The sequence below is a fragment of the Bidens hawaiensis genome, unplaced genomic scaffold (genome assembly GCF_021521415.1).
Source record: "Bidens hawaiensis isolate Kalapana, Puna unplaced genomic scaffold, B.hawaiensis_p1.1 tig00010809_1, whole genome shotgun sequence".
Lineage (NCBI taxonomy): Eukaryota > Viridiplantae > Streptophyta > Magnoliopsida > Asterales > Asteraceae > Bidens > Bidens hawaiensis.
In genome coordinates this window covers 546,849-571,328 of record NW_027491831.1, presented here as the reverse complement: position 1 = coordinate 571,328, position 24,480 = coordinate 546,849, and the positions used below count along the sequence as shown (strand labels likewise).

The 24,480-nt window shown below is 37.2% G+C and overlaps 2 protein-coding genes across 2 annotated transcripts; one reads left to right on the top strand and one right to left on the bottom strand.

The window, feature by feature from the left end:
* The first annotated feature begins 7,644 nt into the window (after window positions 1-7,644).
* Window positions 7,645-14,774, top strand: LOC143536442 (FACT complex subunit SSRP1-like). Its single transcript, XM_077030430.1, has 17 exons — window positions 7,645-7,701; window positions 8,188-8,255; window positions 8,394-8,579; window positions 9,600-9,705; window positions 9,844-9,980; window positions 10,074-10,157; window positions 10,224-10,318; window positions 11,353-11,461; window positions 11,543-11,629; window positions 11,718-11,810; window positions 12,713-12,910; window positions 12,988-13,133; window positions 13,218-13,365; window positions 13,868-13,966; window positions 14,057-14,239; window positions 14,351-14,429; window positions 14,536-14,774. Exons 2-17 carry the CDS (start codon window positions 8,199-8,201, stop codon window positions 14,652-14,654), a joined length of 1,926 nt encoding a protein of 641 aa, XP_076886545.1. The 5' UTR covers window positions 7,645-7,701; window positions 8,188-8,198; the 3' UTR covers window positions 14,655-14,774.
* Window positions 14,775-14,827: 53 nt separating this feature from the next.
* LOC143536456 (self-incompatibility protein S1-like) lies at window positions 14,828-15,274 on the bottom strand. Its single transcript, XM_077030441.1, has one exon. The coding sequence runs from the start codon at window positions 15,272-15,274 to the stop codon at window positions 14,828-14,830; it is 447 nt and encodes a 148-aa protein (XP_076886556.1).
* Window positions 15,275-24,480: the final 9,206 nt, after the last annotated feature.

The following is a 24,480-nucleotide window of genomic DNA, read 5'->3' as shown; positions in this document are numbered from 1 at the left end:
TAGATAGATGATATACACGTGTAACCCTTCACCAGTTCAACACTTTCAACCTACCCTTCTTTTGTTTTACAATATCAGGTGGCGATCTCGTTTTGTTTTTCAATTTATAATGTTGTGTGAGCGTCACATCATCTCACATTTCAGTTCACTATTTTCTATAACATTATGAAAATGGTTATCAATTCATCATTTTTTCTCATTTTTCAAATAAAATAATAATATGTATATTATAATAATTTAATAATAAAAATTAAAATTTAAACAAAATAAAGTTACATTCATTGAGGAAAATAACAAGAAATAAAAATACTTAATTCAAAACGGAAAATAAGGAAAAAAACACAACTAAACATATTTGTTGGCGATTTGAGCTTGAAACGCCTCCAATGCTCGTTTGCGCTTTTCGTCAGTGACGTCGATGTTAGTTTAGAGGATTTTAAAGTCCTCTCTCATCGCCGCCGCCTCTTCCCGCTTCCTCAGCTCCTTAATCATTTTTTCTTTCATTTTGAGTTTCCGCTCTTCAATTTCCGTATAGTTGGTGTTAAACGCATCTAACTTGTTTGATAACGATTCCAATCTATCCGCCGTAAAATTCGATGACGAGCTTCCGGCCGCTCGTTTGCTTTTGTCCCGCCCGGGAGGGTGGATAGGTTCATTTATGTCTAGGATGTCATCAACATCATCCATGTTGAGATCTTGTTGACAATGAGCATCGGAATCGATAGAGACGAAATCATTGTATTCAGATGTCTTTGTGCGTTTTGAACCGCCAATAACACCACCACCATTAATATACTCAGCCACGGTGGGCACCGCTCTCCATTTCGGTTTATACTTTACAACAAGCCAAACGAAAAGTGAGTTGTCACACCCCCATCTTAGGCCTAGGAGTGTGATCACTAGTTGGTACCATATTTGTAAATAAATCCGAGTAGCGGTTATTAGCGGAAGACTTATAAAAACTTAAGGATTAATATTATAAATATTTACAATATAAAAGACGAGACGGAAGTCTCGTTTTAGTATTTACTTGTTTATATATTGTACAAAAACATCATATTTGCTATTTAAACAAAATTATCCGAGCCATCGGATTCTTGAGCCATTCGTCTTTACAAGCTCTAATCTTGGATACCGAGACATAGTCACATCGGAGGGATAGTTGTAGAATGTATCGGCATCTTCATTCTGCTCACGGATTTCATTGGCCTGTTTTTCAATGGATGGAATCTCACCTTGGTATGGTGGAAAACTTGATGACGCCTTACCCTTGAGTTCATGGAGAAATTGCATATACGGATCGACAGATCCATAACTTGGGGTTGAGTGTTGTTCTTCCTCCGGTGTGATAACCTCATTTGGGTTGTCAGGATATTCCTCTTCGGGGTCAGTTTCCTCTTCTGGTTTATCTTCTGATTCCTTTTCAGTCATTGCCGGCATGTGAATCTTCTCATATGGAATTGTCACTCTCATTTTGGGCTTGTGAGATGGCCCTTCCTTGTTGACGCGGGAATCGGTAGAGTCCATTGTTGAAGTGCCAGTATGCCACCTTTGTTGATCGGAGTGGCATTTCATCCAGTCGGATGAAGAAGATTTCGGTTCTTCCTTGATTGGTAAGTTAGAGAGGAAAGCGTATAAAGGATGAGGATTCAGTGGTAATTGTGTTGGACCTCCGGATGGGTAATATGGCGGAATTTCAGTCGGTTGATAGGTAGGGATTTCAGTAGGATAATACGTGGGTATTTCGGATGGTTGATACATGGGTAGGCTTGTTGGATGATAGCTGGAATGCCATGGTGCTTGGTATACTTGATGTGGAGTGTTATCTAGGTGATAGATTGGACTTGGGTTGGGGTTTTGGTTATGTTCTTCGTTGGAGTTGAAAAATGACTCAAAGTAATCCTTGCTCATGATGTCTTTTGGGAATTTGCAATACTTCCTTACTCTTCTTGCTTCATTATTATAATATTCCATTAACTTATCGTAAGACATCTTGATAGGTGGTTTAGAATGTGGAGAGGGAAAGAAAGGGTTACCAACCAATCTTATCCCTATTCAAATAAACAAGTAATTATTTCCTATGCTTGGATCGAAGCTTGGGTATTGTTTTATGATACCCAATTCGCTAAGATCGATGGCTCTGATACCAACCTGTCACACCCCCATCTTAGGCCTAGGAGTGTGATCACTAGTTGGTACCATATTTGTAAATAAATCAGAGTAGCGGTTATTAGCGGAAGACTTATAAAAACTTAAGGATTAATATTATAAATATTTACAGTACAAAAGACGAGACGAAAGTCTCGTTTTAGTATTTACTTGTTTATATGTTTTACAAAAACATCATATTCACTATTTAAACAAAATTATCCGAGCCATCGGATTCTTGAGCCCTTCGTCTTTACAAGCTCTAATCTTGGTTACCTGCAAAATGTTATAAAATACGTCAGCAACGAATGTTGGTGAATATGTTGAAGCTAAAAATATTTTCTTTACTTAATCATCCCTCGAGACCACGTAAGTCTCGGCCCATCTTGGCTTAGGAATAATCAAGTTAAACAATCATTATAAACTCGAGTCTCTACACTAGGTCACCTCAGCAAAACACCGCAGCGTTTAGACATACTTAGGTACTATAAATATACACAAGGTCATTCTCACTCGAACATACTTTGGTTCGGCCCATCGTGGCTGGAGGTCGTGACCAGGCGTGGTGCGATGTGCCCACCGCATACCACATATGTAAGGATCCAGACAAACGTATACCACAGCCTGAGGGCTAGGCTTATACTCTTATTTACAATATTTTTAGAGACACTTAGTCTCATGTAAAGTTTTACACATAACACGTTTGATTGTTTGAAAACGAGTTTGTAAAAGTGGGGCGTATTCACCTTTCAAATGGGATCAGCTTCCAACACCGTCCGTTGAGTCTTTCTTGCTATCTCGCACCTATAGTACGAGTATAACCTTTGTTAGTCGGATACACGATCCGGCTTAAGACCTTTAGTCTTATTTATCTCGATGAACCTTTAGTTCATTAGCTCTTTTTACTTTAAAACTTTTAGTTAAAAAGTAATCTTTATAAACATTTAGTTTATTTATAAAACCCTACGTTTCTTCTTCTTTAAGAAACATATTCTTTTCTTTATTATTTACATATACTCATTATACCTAAATAATATATTTATAACAAAGAATAATCATATACATATATTCACATATATATTTTATTTTTTTTCTTTCCTTTCTTTGTTATATATTTCTTTGTTTATCGAGAATAATTCCGACTTGGGGTATTAAGTCTTTCTAATATTTTATTATTATTTTATTCGGGCATTATGCCTACCTTTCTTGGCTCAATACTCCTTACTTACTCGGGCAGCATTTCGACTCTATCCTCCTTATCAACTTTCTTGATCAACACCTTCCACTTGGGCACGCGAATCGAGACACCAACTCTTCACAGCACGCACTTCGAGATAGTCGTCAGGACGTCACACCAATATTATCTCTTTGCTTATGACATCGTCGGGAGTGGCACGATTATCGATGTATTGGGCACGGAAAACGAGGAATCGGGCACGGATTTCGAGATGGATCGAGGACACGCTTTACGAGGTTTAGAGTGAGAGAGTAATGTGTGTGTTTTGGGATGTGATGGATTTGAATTCGTGGCCTTCTACTTATAGGCTGAAATTGGACCCCATCGCGTACCGCGATGTAGGCTTGCTGAGTCAAAGAGTATACCTGCCACGTGGCGACACGTGACAGGCGCCGCGCCACGTGGCGACACGTGGCGGACGTGTTGCCACGTGGTGACACATGGCGGAAAACATTGCCACCGTGTGCCACGTGGCACACGTATCACGTTGTGTCAGATACCCCATCGCGGTACGAGATGGGGCTCTCTTCTGATCCATCGCGTAGCGATGGGTCAGGAAATTCAGAATTTTCATTTAAGCCTTGCAGTTTGGAAATTGATAGTTTTGGTCCCTTGACTTTGATTCTTGACATTTTTGGCCCGAAATTTACGTGATATTACATCCTCCCCACCTTGAAATAAATCTCATCCTCGAGATTGCTTATGAGAATAAGTGGGGTATTTCTTTCTCATTTCGGACTCGAGTTCCCAAGTATACTCGGGTCCTCTTCGGGAATCCCATCTTACTATTACGATTTTCAAGGTTCGTCTTTTAAGTTTCTTTGTTTTCGAATCTTCTATTTGTATTGGTCTTTCAATAAATTTTAGGTTCTCGTTAATTTCTACATCTTTTAGTGGCATCGAAAGAGATTCGTCGGCTAGACACTTACGTAAATTCGAAACATGGAATACGTCGTGTATCCCTTGCATTTTCTCAGGCAGTCGCAAACGATATGCAACAGTGCTGATTCGTTCGAGTACCTCGAAGGGTCCAACGAATCGAGGACTTAGCTTTCCTTTCTTACCGAAGCGAACTACGCCTTTCCATGGCGAGACCTTTAATAAGACTTTAATAAGATATTTGTTCCCATAAATCTTGATGACACACTTACAAAATTTGTGCATGCTTTCTCATGTTGTTCTCTCGGACATTCTCAAATATTCGTCCCAAGTGTCAGATGTTGTCCTGTACCTCCGATTTGACGTAGTGCAGCAGTGCATTTTTGGTAGGTTGTAAAACCTCGACGTCCTCTCGCATCCATTGATTGTCTAAAAAAGGGGTGGTACGATTCTAAATTTTTAGCTATCTTTATGAATAATTATGTGCTCAAACGAAAACGTCTCTTGAACATTTTTCATCATATACCCAATTGTCGTCAAAGTAATCAACTACTAGGCGCTCGTGACCCGCTTCACGGTCTCTGTTCAAAGCAGCTCTTCTTGTTTTCGGTGTCGAATTTTCGCCCTCGTCGGTTACAATAGCCGCTGCAGCAGATACGATCGTGTGAATAAAAAGCGGAACGACCGAACTCGACTCGTCATCAGATGAAAAATTCATCTTAGTTTAGAGAGATTTGTAAGTTTTTGATATGAAATATGGGAGAAGAAAGGGGTTTATTTATGGTTTGGTAATTTTTTTTAATATATCTTATTTGTAAAAAAAGGAAAAAAAAACAACCGTTTGACAACGGTTATGAAATAAAAAGCTTTTTTTCTTCTTCTTGGAAGAAGTCAAATATGGCTTTGATATGAATAAATAAATATTATTTTTTTTGGAATTCTCATATTTGTTCGGCAATATCAGCGGCATTTTAACATCCAAAACTCCACCGCCAAATGTGTCGATTTCAGCGGGTGGTGTTCACCGCCGGCACCACCTGCCATGTCAACATTATTACTTCTTTAAGTAGCCTTCTTTTGATTATTTTTTTTTCAAAGTTTAAAGTACAAAATATTGCAGCATCACTGGTGTAACACGTATGTTGTGTTTTAAACCGTCAACTCAACATCTTACATCAGATTCTAAACAAACCTGTAAAAATCTTAATTTCTTATCGAGTGGCTATTCCCCGCCCTTGTTTTAAATCGCTAACTTATCACATATTTTTCCCTTTTATTTAATTGATGCTGATTTAAATGTGTGTTATGAAATAAGACAAATGCGAGTTGGAATCAGATGAGCCCACTCTCAATGTTTCTTCCAAGTGTTTCCCACAAAGTCAAAAACTATTATTGTCAAACACCACCGCTCTAGTAAAGTCAAGAGTTTGTTAGTTTTGTTTTTAATTTCAAACGGTCACAGCAAAGAACCATTAGAGACGCTCTTAGTAAAAAAATACAAATTTTTTTTTCTACGGGGAAATGAATTCTACTGCAAAGAACTCCCAGTGATCCCTACCCATGCTAAACAACAAATTACAATCATAAGCAATCTTAAGGATGTCCTTAAAATCGAACGAGAGATTACAAAGATCACAGTCTTTCTTTATTGAGCCACCCATGCTTCCCCAAAATGTTATAAGTGGGAATCGAATCCGAATCTCCATTAAACTTCCTATTAGTTGGCTTATATTTCAATATTGTTTATTAGTTTCATGAATATTAGTGTTTTATATTTAATGATGAAGGTAGAATATGTATGAAAGTAGTTTATAACTTAGTGGTTATGTTTGAAGGATGTTTAGCTTGATAGTATTTTAATGTGTGAAGTGATACTCTTTTATAGAGGCTGAAGAAGGCTTAAATCTCGTTGTGAATTGTGAAGTAAAATTAAAAGTTAAATTTTTTAGTGTTTTAGTTATTGTTATATAAAGAAAACTTAATGGTTATGTTTTTTAAAAGTTTAACAACACACAAAAAAAATTATTTTTATTTCTGCTTATTAGTTCGTACATTGGGATACTTAGAGTCAAGTTAATCTATAAATGATGACAACAATGAGAAAGATGAAAATGATTTATAGTCATAAAAAAATCTCTTAAAAAAATAATGAATAATTAAAAAAAAACTATAACTCAAAATTTAATAAAAAAATGTAAAAACGCAAAAATGTTTTCACTGTCTTCCTCGTTTTCAAAAAAAAAATAAAAACTTGAAAAAGACACATTTTGAGGAAAAAACATCATTATGTCTTTTATGTATCATTGTGTTTATTTTCGAAATTGATTGTTTTTTCCTTGACATTGTGTCTTTTTTCTTGATATTGTGTTATATTTTGTTCGGCATTGTGTTAAATTTTGTTGTGTCTTTTTTATTTATCATTGTGTTTTGCGTTTATTTTCGACATTGATTGTTTCTTTTTTTTCTTGATATTGTGTTACATTACTCAACATTATGTTATATTTTATTCGGCATTATGTTAATTTTGCGACCTATTGTGTTTGATTTATCACTTTGTTGTTTTTTCATTTTCAGCATTGTGTCTGTTTTCTTGACATTGTGTCTTTTCGTCGATGTTCTTATTTTTTTCTTTTGGAATGGAAGTGACTGGGGAAATATTTTTGTTTTTAAAATTTTTTTGTTTTTTATTTATGTTTTGAGTTATAATTTTTTTATTATTTTTTTTTGAAATATTTGTTGAAGGGTTTATTGTCTAATCATAAATCCTTACATCGCTTCTCATTTTTTGTTTTTCTTTGTATTTTAACCTTATCTCCTACTAATATTTGAAGAATTTCATATATCTCTTTACAAACTTAAACAGTAACATATATTCATGACTCAAATATAAAGGCATAATTGCATAAAGTTTTTGTGCACCCATGGGTCAAGATCCAACCGGAAACTAACGGATCTACAGCTATTCTTTTTTATTTTTGTTTTTTAAACTTATAAGGACGGATCTATTTTTTTATATTATTATTATTATTATTATTATTATTACATAATAAGTATTAGTAACAAAATTTAATTTTTTTTGCATATGAGTTTTAAGGTGTAAACGAGATAAGTCCGAGCTTTACTAGGCTTGAGCTCGGCTGTTTTGACTCATGAGAGCTCGAGCTTCACTAAACTTTAAGATTTTATCGATTCAATCTCAAGTAGCTCATAAACGAATCAGATCGTTTATACTAAGTGAATATATTTTTTAATCTGTAACCTAAGAAATTGAGGTCGTAACTCGTAATGTGATCCCCGCCTCCCACCTTACGCTCAGAAAAAATCAAATGAAACCGGATCATTCATATTCATATTCATATTCATATTCATATTCATATTCATTTAGCATGCTCATTTCAATCAATTAGCAGTTAATCAAGTAATCCAAATCTCAGTAAGTAACGTATTCTCAATCCAAATCCGTTAGTCAACTCAATTATCACTTTCGTTCAGTAATTCAATCACTATCCGTTGTTCACTGAACAAAATATCCTGTTTCATAATTTGATCTATCATAAGGATTAGATTCGATCAAATTGATTTAAAATCTCGTAGTCTATTCGTTTTATTTCAATCGGATGATAGCTTAATGCATACATGATGTTATTAGCTTGCATTACATTCGTTAATGTTATGATTTCGTTTACTGATCGTTTTTGTTTTCGGTTTGAATCGAATCACGATTGTTAGGTTTTGAATTTGAATGTAATTAGCATTAATTGATTGATTTAGTGGTTAATTGTAAGTATGCATTCATATCACTTGAAGCAGTAATTAATGATCAATTAGAAATTAAAGACTAGTGTTTATGTAGCATCTATATTCTATATTACTTGAGGCAGTAATTAATTTGTTAAGTAATAGGTGTGATAGTTGTTTTGTAGATTGGATTTGAATGATGGCGGACGGTCACTCGTTTAATAATATATCTCTTGGAGGTCGTGGTGGTACCGTAAGTTTTCGCATCGTCTAAAGTTACTAATTCATGTTATTTTTAAAGGATTTCAGATTCAATTTAATGATATATATATATATATATATGTATATTGAAGTGAAATATGTCTCTTTTTGCTGCTTTTGTGTAATGTAGAATCCAGGTCAGCTTAAAGTGCATTCGGGCGGTGTGTTGTGGAAGAAACAAGGTGGCGGTAAGGCTGTTGAAGTGGATAAATCTGATATTTTGGGACTTACATGGATGAAAGTTCCTAGAACGAATCAGCTTGCTGTTAGAACTAAGGATGGGCTCAAGTACAAGTTCACTGGTTTCCGTGATCAGGTAGCTTGTAATGGTTGTTTATGTCTCTATTTTAATTGTATGCGATACGTTGGATGCTATTTATATGGTTTATCCATTGCGAAAGTTGATGTTTTTGGCCGTGAGAGATGATGTGAAGCAAAACAATAGCAGTTTGCGAGTTTGGGTCGATATGAGAGCACCAGTATTTATTGATTAATGTATAATTAAATGCATGAATAATAGAGTAACATCTCTCTCTTACTGGCTTGGTTTTAGAATCACATACATATCTAAGCAGTTAATGCGGAAAAATATCGGTTATCGGTCGAGGACCAATATTTGAGATATCGGTTATCGCGGTGGGATATCGGTAATTTTAATATTATGCAGAATTTATATATAGCAGTTTAACGCTAACAATTCAGTATACTCTCCTACTATTAACAAATTATCCTTTTTCAACTTGCAAAACACCAACAATTGCATTAAGTAGGAATTGATTAAGACTCAAAACACTGACACTAAACACTAAAAGTTGAAAAGTAAGACTTAAAACACTGATATCGGGAATATCGGTCAATATCACCGATATTATCGGTACCAATATTCTGACCGATATTTCACATGAAGGCCGATAACCGATATCCCACCGATATTGACTGCATAGATACATATACGTATAGAAACATATCTTAACTCCATGTTAGAATTTTTTGATTGTCGACATACAACAGAGTAGTTCGTGTTAAACCTATCAAAATTTTTGCATGCATTAGCATTTTACAATGGAACTTGGTAATATAAAGATAATTTGTTTCAATTTTTTTTGAGTTTGTCATGAGTGTGGGATTTCTGTTAATCACGAACTTTATAATTTAAATCTCTATACTTGTTTATGATTCAGTTGTTTATAACCGAATATGAACTTGACCTTTTATGAAAGAGCTACATCAATACATGCTTATCTAAAATATTTGGAAAATATTTTTGTGATTTGTTTGCTTTTAGATCACTTATATTTATTCCACTTGTTAATTAAGATCATTAACTTTACTGCAGGATGTCATTAGCCTGACCAACTTTTTCCAGAACACTTGCGGGTTAACAACAGAAGAAAAACAGCTTTCTGTTAGTGGGAAAAACTGGGGAGAAGTTGATTTAAATGGTTGATCCCCTTAACCTGCTTGTTTTCTATTAGCTACTTACCTTAAAACTCCAAAAAAAAATGCCTTCTAATAGTAATAATTTATAACAGAAACGTTTTATCTAAAAGTTGAGTATTTTACTTTCTGGAAAATTTCAGGCAATATGCTGTCGTTTAATGTTGGTCAGAAACAAGCATTTGAAGTCTCCTTAGCTGATGTGTCCCAGACACAGCTTCAAGGAAAGACTGATATCATACTGGAATTCCATGTGGATGACACAACCGGTGCAAACGAGGTTGTTATATGTTAATTAATGTTATTCCAGATCATTCATGTCACATAGAAGTCTATTTTGATTTTAGTATTTTTTTTTTGTAATTTAATGCAGAAAGATTCGTTGATGGAGATAAGTTTCCACATACCCACTAACAACACACAGTTTGTTGGTGATGAAAACCGTCCACCTGCACAGGTTAGATTGTTTAAATTTAGTAGTCATTGGTTTGTTCGACAGGTGGCATCTCATACTTGTTTTTAGGTATTTCGTGAGAAAATAATGTCAATGGCAGATGTCGGTGCTGGCGGTGAGGAAGCGGTTGTCACGTTTGAGGGCATTGCTATTCTCACTCCAAGGTGGGTTATTTGCATGATCGTTATTAGAGTAACGGGCTAAAATGGATATTGTATACGGGTTAGGTTAAAACGTTTTTTTTTGTTCAAATCATGTGCATCTACATGAACAACCAGTTGGAGTTTCCTTGCGTGAATCGTGATGTGATGGGAATTTTGTACATGTATAACTACAATTTGACCTGTTAAGCATGTGCGAAAGTCGTTTACAGTACCGAAAAATAACTTTATTTTGAATGCAATTCCGTTTTCAATATAACTTATATCAAAATGTTGAGGAAAAAAAATTAAACATAGCTATGTATTTAGAATTTTTTTTAAAATTAATAAAGAAAAAGTTTGATAAGAGAAAAACAAAGTTAAATGGTGAATGAAATATTATTTTTAAAAAATTAAATGGGTTAAAAATGTATATTTCTCATAGTATAAGGGGTGAAATTGAAACTAAAAAAAAACGGTGGCAAACTGTGATTGGTCAAGTTACTAGTCATGGTTTGTAAATTGTTATATGCTCCCTCCGTCCCGGTCAAAGTGTCTTAATTAAAAAAACACAAAGTTTAAGGTATATTAAAATATTGTTTTCTTTGCTTACCAAATGACAATAATGCCCTTGAAAATTGGGTCCATCAATATTGTTAATTAATGTTTGTTGTGTGTGTTTAATGTTAAACTTGGAAATTGGCTAATAAATTTTGAAATTGGACATTTGCAATGGGACAAATAAAAAAGGAAATGTGGACACTTTTAATGGGATGGTGGTGTATATAATTAGTGTCATATACGAATACAAAAATTAATTTTGTTTCGTGAATAGTCTAAATATTTAAATAATTGCATTGGGAGGCTTTAAACATTGAAGCAAACTTTGGGCGGCTTTTGACCCATTCAACTCGTTTCCTGTTACAGTGTTTTTTGTTTTGATCCGTTTGATCCAACCGGGCATTTATAAGTAAATTGATCGAATTTATCTCTTCTAATTGTTGTAATGTTCTGGTGGTTTAAAAATTGAAATTTCTGTAACGCCTTATTTATTCCAGGGGTCGTTACAATGTTGAACTTCATCTATCCTTTTTGAGGCTGCAAGGACAAGCAAACGACTTCAAAATTCAGTTCAGCAGTGTAGTTCGTGTGTTTGTACTACCTAAGGTTTGTATTTTGCTCTCTTTTGTTTATAACAGATAAATGTTTCTGAATATTCTAGTTCATATTTTATGTGTTGTAATGCAGTCAAATCAACCACACACGTTTGTTGTTGTTACACTCGATCCACCTATCCGTAAAGGTCAAACTATGTATCCACATATAGTGTTGCAGGTATGTTGCTAATTGCTTCTCATTATTAATTAGTTATTTTGTGAACAAATTGTGCTTATAGTTATTATGTGTTTTTTGCGTGTCATAGTTTGAAACGGATTATGTGGTGGAAAGCACCTTGACAATGAATGAAGATCTATTTGCTACCAAATACAAGGACAAGTTAGAACCAACTTATAAGGTACTTTTCATTTAAATAAGTTATATATTTATTTGATGTGATTAAAATTAGAAATGACAATTTTGACCCATTTACTTGTAAACTGGTCGATTTGGGTTATGTTTAATTACTAACGGGTCAAAAGAAAAAAGGATTTAAGTTGCTTAATTAAAGAATGGCTCAAATGTGTAATAAGTAGAAACCTGTAAACGAACCGAAAGAACATGAACAGTTAAACGGATGGGGTTCTCTTGTTTGTGTTTGCTCGTTAAGAAAATGAACGTGTTCATGTTCGTTCGTCAATAGTATAATTTATAAATGAACAGTTCACGAACAAATATAACTGAACGTAGATGAATGAATATAAACGAACATAACTGAGTAAACACCAATTAAAAGTAAAGATGAATATCAATCCGTTGGGCCTAGAAAGTTAAAAAAACTAGACTAAATTGTCATGGGTGATATTTAATTTAATAAAACTAGAATAAATTGTAATAGGCCTAACAATTTAAATGAATACATAAATGAACAACTTAAACATATATTGTTCGTTCATTGTTAAATAAATGAACATAAACGAACTTTCCACCGAACGATTAACTGAATGTTTGGTTCGTTTACAGGCTTAGTCAAAAGAATTGAAACTCATTCACAGTGTATACAAATCTTCTAAAGTTAAAGCCTTTTTATAATCATGTTTTAACACATTACTTATAAAACCGAAACGATGAATACTGTTATATTTACATGCCGGTCCAGACTGACCCGTCTCAACCAACAACTCAAACCTGCTTTGACTTTACAAAACCCCTTTTGACTTTTTACCAAATTCGTTTGCCTCGCTGATCTTGCCATTTTATACGAGCTTTTAGACCATCTTTTGTTTACTCTTAGATGCTTTTAACATCTAAAATTAACAGGGACTGATTCATGAAGTGTTCACAATGGTATTGAGAGGCTTATCTGGCACAAAACTCACAAGACCTGGAAAGTTCCGTAGTTGTCAGGACGGTTATGCTGTAAAATCATCCTTAAAAGCCGAAGACGGTGTTCTTTATCCACTTGAAAAGAGCTTTTTCTTTTTACCAAAACCACCTACTCTTATTCTATATGATGAGGTATTAACTTTCAGTTTCTTTATAGTGAAATGATTCATAAGTTGTACCAAGTTGACTTATGTTGACTTTTAATTCAGATTGATTATGTGGAATTTGAAAGACACGCTGCGGGAGGATCAAACATGCATTACTTTGATCTTCTAATCAGACTGAAGACCGAACAAGAACATTTGTTCCGGAACATTCAGAGAAATGAATATCATAATCTGTTTGAGTTTGTCAAGTCAGTATAATATAATATTTGCTTGTTTTGAAAGTGATAAGATTTGAAAAAACTGTCACTGAGTTTGTGATTTTAATGATGCAGTTCAAAGGGTCTTAAAATTATGAACCTTGGTGGTGCCAAAACGACAGATGGTGTTGCAGCTGTGCTACAAGATGAAGAAGATGATAATGTTGATCCACATCTTGAGCGGATAAAGAATGAAGCTGGTGGTGATGATAGTGACGAAGAGGTTAAATTATTAATCTTAATTTTTTCGTCTATTTTTTCATTTTTATTGAGGTGGTAAGATGGAAGCTAAATCACTTTGGTCAACAAAATTTTAACAAACAGGGACATTTTGGTCATTTCATGAAAACTAACAGAGTTAGTGTTAGGGACGAAAAGTGTTAAAAATAATGAAACCATAGTGACTCAAAGGGCTTAAGGTTTCAGTTTCGACCAAACTAGTTAAAGTGGTCAAAAGACAAGGACCAAAACAAGGCTTAAACTCTAATTTTTTAAACATAATGTTTAATTTATGATTTAGAAACAGTATCATTATAATAGTTATCAAAATCTTTGAAGAAAGACGATTTGAGAGATTGTATGCATTCAGCTTGTTTGATCAACTATTGTTTTAGCTAAAAAAGTTTTTTTTGACTCGTTTGAGACAAACAAAACCAGCCCATTTACAAGCAAATGGGTAAAGCTGGCCATTTTTATATTCTCTTAAACTTGTATAAAACATGTAGGATGAGGATTTTGTCGCTGACAAGGATGATGGAGGGTCACCAACTGATGATTCAGGGGGAGATGATTCTGATGGTAGTTTGAGCGAAGGCGACAAGGAGGTAAGTAGACGGAGACGGGTTTTGTCTTCACTTCATATTACTATTATTATTATTATTATTATATAAAAAATTTAATTTTTTATATTTTAGAAACCTATGAAGAAGGAACCAAAGAAAGAACCTAGTACTTCTAAGGCTGTTTCAAGTAAAAAGAGAGCCAAAAGCGGTGATGATGAGGCATCAAAGAAGAGAAAGCCCAAGAAGAAAAAGGACCCGAATGCACCTAAGAGAGCTATGAGTGGTTTCATGTTCTTCTCACAGCTTGAAAGAGAGGTTGTTAACTTGTTATTTATATAAGTATATGCGTACATATGCGTGTGTGTGTGTGTCTGCGTGTGTATATACATGTATCATGAATCTCACTTATTATGTGTTCATCTTCAGAATGTGAAGAAGGATAACCCTGGTATCGCATTTCAAGAAATCGGGAGGGTTCTCGGTGAACGATGGAACAAGTTAACAGGTTTTGTATCTCTTCACACTTAAGTTTTAAACATCAATTATTTATCAGAAAATAGGAAATGAATGTGATATTTTTTTTTAATTGTTTAATCTGTTATGTTTTGTAGCTGAAGAGACAGAACCATATGAAGCCAGGGCTCAAGCCGATAAGAAGCGTTATCAAAATGAAATTAGCAGCTACAAACCAAAACCCGCAAATTCAGGCATCGCATCCGACTCTCCCTAAACTCATAACCGTTTCTTAAACTGTTTCAGTTTCGGTTTTTCCCAGTTTTGTAATAATAAACATATTATTTAAAGAAAACCACAACCAAATAGGCGAAAATTCAACAATTCAGTTGCAAGTTGACTCGCGAGTCTAAAATCATGCAAGTGTTAAAACTAGCAAACCAAAATATATCAATAGTACCATGAAAACCGAAAATCCCACGAGTCGTTTTTCGAGTCATACGCGTAGACACCATCGATAGTAAACAGCCACTGACAATCCGAGCCGCAGCCATAATGATCTTTCATGTACTCATACGCATTAAAATCAATTTTCAGCATCGCATCAGCACACCAATTCGCGTTACAATAAAACAAAGTTGTTTTTGAAAAGTTTGGCCTGAACTTCCACTCCATTGATTGAGCGTAAGATAAAACATGTTGCCCCAAATCGTCGTCTGATGATCGACAAGTAATATTCATATCGTCGTTGTATCCAATCAAGTTGGTGATTTGTACTCTAATTCTCCCGTGTGCTACATGAACTAATGTGGTGATCAGGAGTAGTTGTAGCATCCTTGTCATTGCTATTGCCATTGAATCAGTTATGTTGTCTGCCTTACTGGATGATCTATTCATCTATAGAAATATATGTTATCATGTCTCTATTAATGGTAATGTTCTCATTATTTCCCATTAATTTCTACCATTATTGGTTTTAATATCTGCCTAAAGGGAATTTGAATAGTCCATAAGTATTTAATCGTTGGTCCTTTTGCAAAAAGAAAAGGTCTTTAGTCTTTAGTAATGGTTTATCATACATTCGTTACAGACGTTAAAACCATGACGCTTTTTAGATCTGTCCAAAAGGATATAAACTATATTTTCCCCAAGTCAAATAAATTAAACTTTAAAAACTATTCAGAAGTAAAAAAGTTTGGTAATTCCGAGTCGGACTCATACTGGTTGTATTTTTTTATTTTATTTTATGTGTTTTGACTTTTGAGTGCTTATTATGACCTTTTTAAGTTATGTTAACATTGCTTGTTAATGAGATTAGAGAAATAAAATGTGTCTATCTGAGTCATGTCAATAATCTGATTTAATTGCAATTTTCTTTTTAATTGATGAGTGACAGAACTTAATGACTTGATTGAATACGGATTCGTGTTGGTATAGAATATTTGAGAAAACTGGAAATTTGGATTTAACTTAATTTTTAATAAAATTTATACTGAATTGTAGAAAAAATTTGAACAAGATATTATTCTATATTAACAACAATAATATCATCTAAGAAAATTAATTATAACTGAAAAGTAAAAAATAGAAAATAATAATATTATTGATGGGGTAGTTACAGTAGTAAGATGGTTCGAGTGTAAAATAAGAGGTCAATGGTTCAATCCTTATCGTGCACAACATTTAGCTCTACAAAAATTAAGAAAATTAGCTGTTCAGAAAATAAGAAAATAATAAGATTCTTAATCTCACTCGGTCATTTACTAGTAATCCTCATAGTATAACATTTAGATGTTCAAAATATAAGAAAATAATAATATTAAAATATTGAGATTCTTAATCCCACTTGCTCATTTACAAGTAAACTATGATCATGGCTTGTTTATTTTACACCAATAACCTCCATGAGGATAAAGGACCATGACCCTAAACAATGATGCTTTAGTACTCGAACCACGTCGGCATGAACTTAGATAAGTACCTAAAGATCCTGATCATATGCTCACGTTGGCAGTGTGTCTTTCGATAAAAGTATTGAAACTCTTTAACCTTTGAGAAGAGATTGTTTGGGTCGTCGAACAATCCTCCAGAACTCAAGCATGTCTTAACTCATTTAGTAAACAAGTCGTGTTTTGAACGACATGTTTAATGAGTTGATCTGCTTACTCATGTAACACCCCGACCGATGGCGGATTATACATCGGGGCGCCACGTATTTTTTCATTACTCGTGACACTATTTGGGTGTCAATATTTAATAAATACATTTTCATTACGCACGCGCAGAACACGAATCGTAAAGTAACATAAATCATATCATAACTTAAAATATTCAAATAACATAATTCGTCTTGTTACATTTTATTCTAGGTCCAAAGAAAAAGAAAACATCCTACGTGTCCTTGAGATTCCCAAAAGCAGCTACAGCAAACCTGAACATGTGTTAAAATAAAACGTCAACACTTGCGTGTCGGTGAGAAATCAAGTTTAATAGATATAAATAGATAATAACAAACACTGCGCGCAACATGTGCTTAACTGGGGTTTAACATAGGGTGTAATCAGATTGTGATCAAGCCTAAATAGATCATAGCTCATAGTTCAATCCGTGCTCCCAATTAAGCACAAAAACGAGAAATCATACGTGCATGTGTAAACAAAACAAGAAAACCGTAAACGATAGGTCTCCCGTGTTCATCTAATGGATCCATGAAAACTTCGGAATAGGCCGTCAAAGCGGTTAATGATTCACACATACAAATAAACAGCCAAGTAAACGTCCATAACACATGGGGTTTTGCGCACATAAATTTCATAAACAAGTTTAAGACTCAAGTTGTACGAACACATGATCATCCCAAAACGTTAAAAATAAAAGGGGATTAAGTACGAGATTACTCACTTGTAAACGGTGTGTTGAAAGATAATGCAAGAACCAACTTTTAAACAAGCACAAGTTAACCTATAAATAAGAGGTTATTGGTTTAACGATTGGTTTTTATGACTTGGATATATGCAGTAAGTATCGATTTTTGTTAGTTAAACAAATTAAAACAAAATATACATATTTATATTTACCGAGATTCTGGGCAGAACAGAAGAGAAGACGGTGGCAAAGAGAGGAGTGGCGCTGCTGAGGAACTACGGCAGAGAGCAAAGGGAGAGAGATTTAGGGAGTGTTTAAGTGTAGTGTGTGAAGTGTTAATAAACAAGAAATTAGCTTAATTTATAGGAAAAACCCAAGGGAACACAATCCCTTGAAAAGGGGAAAAGATCTTATCAAATCAAGCAAAAGATACTAAAAAGCACAAGAAAACAAAAGCAAAAGATATCAAAAGATATGCCGGCAGCTGCAGGGGATAGGGAAAAGCTAACAGGTTACAGATCAAAGCATGGTAGGTGTCAGATAAAACACTGTTCAAGACATGCAAAAGAAGATTTCAAAAGATTATGTCAGTCACTTTTTCTGTCAACCAATAGGATTGGTGCGCATGCTGCGCCGAAAGTGGCTTTTCGGACAGACGTCGGAACTGACCTACAGTGCTCTTACAAAAGATAAGATATTTCAAAAGCATACAGGCTGACCTAAACTGAAGAAAAGACTTAAGGTCTAGCGCGAGAAGACTTCGAGCGCGCGCGAGGGCGGAGGCAGACAGAGAACAATTCTTAGCGCGCCGCGGGAAGAACTATAATCCTTAGCGCGTCGCGGGAAGAACTACAATCCTTAGCGCGTCGCGGGAAGAACTACAATTCTTAGCGCGCCGCGGGAAGAACTATAATCCTTAGCGCGCCGCGGGAAGAACTACCATTCTTAGCGCGCTGTGGGAACAGTTCGCCTCGCGTATCGCAGGAACAGTTGGTCTTCGCGCAGGCTTCCTTGTAAGGAGTCTGGCGCGTGGAGCTGCGCAGACATCCTTAGGCGGGAAGAACCAAAGGACAAGCAAAGAGTTAAGAGAAAAAGGGGTTTCAAGGCATAAAGGTTAAGCAGAGGGGCGGGACGGCGACAAGAGAGAAAAAGGAAGGCGGGACGGCGACAAGAGAGAAAAAGAGGCGGAATGGCGACAAGAGAGAAAAAGGGGCGAGACGGCGGAAAGGAATTATTATTATTAGTAATATAAAAATATATATATATATATAAGATTTATTTAATATTAAATTTACAAAGATTAATAATCAAATTTTAAATCATAAAAAGAATCGGATTCGAAAACGGGTACCTGGGTCGGGTCGGATTGGGCAGATGTCACAGTCTCCCATACTTTAAGAAATTTCGTCCCGAAATTTATCTCGAAGTAGGATGCGCAGAGAAAAGGTGCGGGTACTTGATCTTCATTTGATCTTCCCTTTCCCAAGTGAACTCGGCTCCGCGCTTGGACTGCCAACGAACTTTGACAATAGGGATGCGACTGCGCTTGGTTTGCTTTACCTCGCGATCCATAATCTCAACAGGCTTCTCAACGAAATGCATAGACTCATCAACTTGAACTTCATCCAGTGGTATGTGGAGGTTCTCGTCAGCTAAACATTTCTTGAGATTGGATACATGGAAAGTTGAATGCACATTGCTGAGCGCGGGCGGCAGGTCCAGTTTGTAGGCAACTTTTCCCACCCTCGCAAGAATCTTGAATGGACCAACATAACGAGGTGTAAGCTTACCTTTCTTCCTAAAGCGGACAACACCCTTCCAGGGCGACACTTTGAGGAGAACAAGATCACCAACTAGAAATTCGAGAGGCTTCCGCCTGCGATCTGCGTAACTCTTCTGTCGGCTTCTGGCAGTCAGCAGATGATCACGGATCTTGGCGATTTTATCGGTTGTCTCTTGAACTAGTTCGGGTCCTGTGATTTGAACTTCACCCACTTCGTTCCAACAAATCGGCGAGCGGCACTTTCGACCGTAAAGTGCTTCAAATGGGGCCATACCGATGCTGGAATGATAGCTGTTATTATAAGAGAACTCGATCAGGGGTAGGTGTGAATCCCAATTACCTCCAAAATCAAGAACACAAGATCGAAGCATATCCTCAAGGGTTTGGATGGTTCGCTCAGACTGTCCGTCAGTCTGAGGATGATATGCAGTACTCATGTCCAAACGAGTTCCTAACGCAGTTTGGAGGGATTTCCAAAAGCGAGATATAAAACGGCCATCGCGATCGGATATGATGCTCAAGGGAGTACCATGACGGCAAACAATTTCTTTAACATAAAGATGCGCAAGTTGTTCAACACGGTAGGTTTCACGAATGGGCAGAAAGTGGGCAGACTTGGTCAATCGATCCACTATTACCCAAATGCTATCATGTTTGCTTGCGGTCAAGGGTAACTTGGTGATAAAGTCCATTGCTAGACTTTCCCATTTCCACGTAGGAATTTCAGGTTGTTCGAGCAAACCAGATGGGCGTTGATGTTCAGCTTTTACCTTAGAACAAGTTAGGCATTTAGCTACGAACACAGCAATATCCTTTTTCATACCAGGCCACCAATAAGAAAGGCGCAAATCTTTGTACATTTTGTCAGCACCAGGATGAATGGAATACCGAGTTTTGTGCGCTTCACTCAGTATGACAGAGCGAAGATTCTCATCATTGGGGATCCAGATGCGATTGAGATAACAGAGAATTCCGTTCAGGTTAAGGACTAGATGTGCTTCCGCACCACACGCTAACTCGGCGCGTAGGCTGCCTTTGCTGATCGATGCGCGCTGCGCGTCGCGAATGCGCGATTCAAGATCGTTTTGGATCGGCGCGAAATGAAGCTGCGTGCGCGGCAAGATACAGTTGAGTTGACTGGGTTTGCGGCTGAGCGCATCGGCTACCACATTAGCCTTTCCAGGGTGATATCGGATCTCACAATCGTAATCGCTGATGAGTTCGTTCCATCGGCGTTGCCTCATGTTAAGTTCCTTTTGATCAAAAATGTGCTGTAGGCTTTTATGGTCTGTGTAAATGATACACTTAGTCCCATAGAGGTAGTGTCTCCAGATTTTTAAGGCAAATACAACTGCACCAAGTTCGAGGTCGTGAGTCGTATAATTCTTTTCATGAATTTTAAGTTGCCTTGACGCGTAAGCGATAACCTTGCCTCGTTGCATAAGTACACAACCGAGACCTTGGTTGGAGGCATCACAATAAACGACAAAGTCATCGGTACCCTCAGGTAACGCTAGAACAGGAGCTTCGCACAACAATTGCTTGAGCGCTTGAAAGGCTTCTTCTTGCTTCGAGCCCCAAATATACGGTTTGCCTTTGTGCGTTAATGCTGTTAAAGGCAAGGCGATTTTTGAGAAGTTTAAAATGAATCGCCGGTAGTAACTAGCTAAGCCCAAAAAGGAACGGATTTCGGTAGGAGTGGACGGTGTAATCCAGTTCTTGATTGCTTCAATTTTGGATGGGTCGACATGTATACCCATCTTGTTTACAACATGACCAAGAAACTGTACTTCATCCGACCAAAACTCGCACTTGGAGAGTTTGGCATAGAGTTGTTCGGTTCGAAGCTTTTGCAACACCAACTGAAGATGTTCATGCTCGGCCTTGGTTTTGGAATATACCAGAACGTCATCGATAAACACGATCACGAATCGGTCCAAGAAAGGCCTACACACCCGGTTCATTAGATCCATGAAGACAGCGGGTGCGTTGGTTAAACCGAAGGGCATGACCAAGAATTCAAAATGACCGTAGCGGGTTCGAAAAGCAGTCTTGGGAATATCCTCTTCGCGGATACGCAACTGGTGATAGCCAGAACGGAGATCGATTTTGGAGAAACAAGAGGCACCTTGGAGTTGGTCAAAGAGGTCGTCAATACGCGGTAAGGGATACCGGTTCTTAATGGTGAGCTTGTTCAGCTCGCGGTAATCGATACACATGTGAAACGAACCGTCTTTCTTTTTAACGAACACCGAAGCACCCCACGGCGAAGAGCTAGGGCGAATGAATCCTTTATCGGTCAACTCTTGCAGTTGACTTGCTAATTCTTGCATTTCAGCGGGTGCAAGTCGATAAGGAGATTTGGCTACGGGGGATGCACCAGGGACAAGATCAACACGAAACTCGACTTCCCGAGCGGGAGGTAAACCAGAAAGATCATCGGGAAAGACTTCAGGAAAGTCACGCACGATGGGGATTTCAGAAAGTTTCTTCTTTCCTTCATCGGGTTTGACCACATTAGCTAAGAACGCGACACATTTCTTCCGCAAAAGTCTTCGGGCTTCAGAGCATGACATAAGTTTAAGACCGTTAGATGATTTCTCGCCGTAGATATGAAGATCTTGACCATTTTCCCGAGGAATGCGAATCAACTTCTTGGCGCAGATTACTTCGGCACGATTTTGCGAGAGCCAGTCCATTCCAATAATCACATCAAAACTTCCAAGAGGCATGGGAATGAGGTCGATTAGAAAATCGTGTTCATTAAGGTTAAGCGTGCAATCTTTGATCACGGAGTTTATTAAAATAGTTTCACCATTAGCCAATTCAACTGAAAAGTTTTCGTTTAAGTTTACTCGTGGTCGCGCAAGTTTTTGTTCAAATGCGCGAGAAATAAAACTTCTATCGGCGCCAGTATCAAAAAGCATAGATGCATATTGTCCGTTAAGTAAAAATGTACCATTAACCACGTCATTATTCGCTTGCGCTTGGTGCGCGGTTATATTAAAAGCTCGTCCGCGCGTCACTTGGTTTGAAATTTGGTTAACCTGATTAGCTTGCGTTATTTGTACTTGCAGTCTTGGGCACGCGTTCCGGAAATGACTGGGGTCACCGCAGTTATAGCACGACCTGGGTCGTGGATTAGGGTATGTTGGTTGCGGGTTTAGCTGGTAAGTTGGTGGTGTTTGCGCGATTGGGTTGGCGGGAAGGACTCTACAGTTCTCAACAGTGTGACCAGTACGGCCACATCGGTTACATTGTCGACACGGGACTTGAGTTGGATGGTGAAGTCTACAGGTTGGGCAAAAGGGTTGGTTTCCTGTGTAAGGTTTCTTAGTTGACGGGGCAGGGAGTGCGGGATTGGTTAAGGCATAGTTATGGACTACAGGGGGTGTTGGGTAGGTTGACAGTGGGTTAGGAGCGTATACTGGGGGCTGGTAGGCGGGTTGCTGGACAATGAGCGGGTTGGTAAGCGCGTAGGTTTGATGATTGGGTCTGCGCCTACGCTTGAGGTTGTTACGGTTTGAGGGTTCTGTCTTGGTTTCTATTGGTTCTGGGACAGTGTTGGTGAGTTTGGTCTTCTCGGCTCCCCGCAGGAACAGGGTTCCTGCCCTGACATGGTTGTCGCTGAGCACAGCGGCCAACTCGATGGCGTCAGAGAGGGTTGCTGGGTTCCTGGCCCATACAGAATCTTGAATTTCCATGGGAAGACCCCCAAGAAACTTCTCGATGGCTCGGCGGGAAGGGGTAACTAGGTGTGGGACCAGCAAACTTAGTTCGTGGAAGCGCGTAGCGTACTCGCGCGCTTCGCCACTGTACTGTTTCAAGTTCCAAAATTCCTCCTCAAGGCGCTTTATTTCGTTGGGAGGGCAGAATTCTCTAGTCACAAGTTCCTTGAATTCCTCCCAAAGCATGCTAGAAGCAGCCTCTGCGCCACGCGCGTGAGCTACTCCGTTCCACCAAGTAAGCGCCCTTGATTCTAGGACACTTGAGGCGTATAAGGTTCGTCGGTCTGGAGGGCATTGGGTATGGAGGAAGGTGTTCTCAATTTTCTCGAGCCATTGGAGCATTACGGTGGCTCCTTCAAGCCCTGTGAATTTCGGAGGGTTACCCGCATTAAAGGATTTAATATTGTATCCGGAGGGGTTGGTATTGTTTTGGTTTAAGGCTTGGGCTATTGCGGCGGCCATTTCCTGAGAACGTTGCTGCCTACGTCTGCGCGCGGCTTCTTTCCTCTGATAACGAGCTGATAGCGGAGGCATTCTATAAAAGTTTCAGTTTTTGTTAATATCTTGGTATGGGAAATCGTTTTAGCGCAAAGTATATCGTCGTAAAGCTTGTTTCGCGGAGTTAAATGCTATCAACTTTTGAAGTAAAATATGAATTTAAATGCAAACTTAATACAGGTAATGAATTCGAATTGAAAATCGACAATTCATGTATCACCATGACTTTTCAAATCTTCAATTTAAAATATACGAGTAAATGAGCATTGAAGGTTGACAATTCATGTATCACCATGACTTTTCAAATTTTCAATTTAAAATATCGAGTAAATGAATATTGGAGATTGACAATTCATGTATCACCATGACTTTTCAAATCTTCAATTTAAAATATCGAGTAAATGAATATTGGAGATTGACAATTCATGTATCACCATGACTTTTCAAATCTTCAATTTAAAACATAAAGTTAATGGGTATTGGAGATTGACAATTCATGTATCACCATGACTTTTCAAATCTTCAATGCTAAATCCCAACAACAAACGAATATGTAAGTAAAGAAATAAATTGAAATTTAACAATAAAAATCGAAAGATCGCGAGTAAAACGTGAAATCATGTGCTGCGTATGCGCAAGCATATTTTATAAATATCGAGTAAATAACAATTAGCGCGCGAACATGAGATATTTTTCATGCGCGAGAAGGGACTCTTAGGTATTCTAGGTCGTTACGTCTAACCACCTATCCTAAAGTCACGGAGCTCTGATACCAATCTGTAACACCCCGACCGATGGCGGATTATACATCGGGACGCCACGTATTGTTTCATTACTCGTGACACTATTTGGGTGTCAATATTTAATAAATACATTTTCATTACGCACGCGCAGAACACGAATCGTAAAGTAACATAAATCATATCATAACTTAAAATATTCAAATAACATAATTCGTCTTGTTACATTTTATTCTAGGTCCAAAGAAAAAGAAAACATCCTACGTGTCCTTGAGATTCCCAAAAGCAGCTACAGCAAACCTGAACATGTGTTAAAATAAAACGTCAACACTTGCGTGTCGGTGAGAAATCAAGTTTAATAGATATAAATAGATAATAACAAACACTGCGCGCAACATGTGCTTAACTGGGGTTTAACATAGGGTGTAATCAGATTGTGATCAAGCCTAAATAGATCATAGCTCATAGTTCAATCCGTGCTCCCAATTG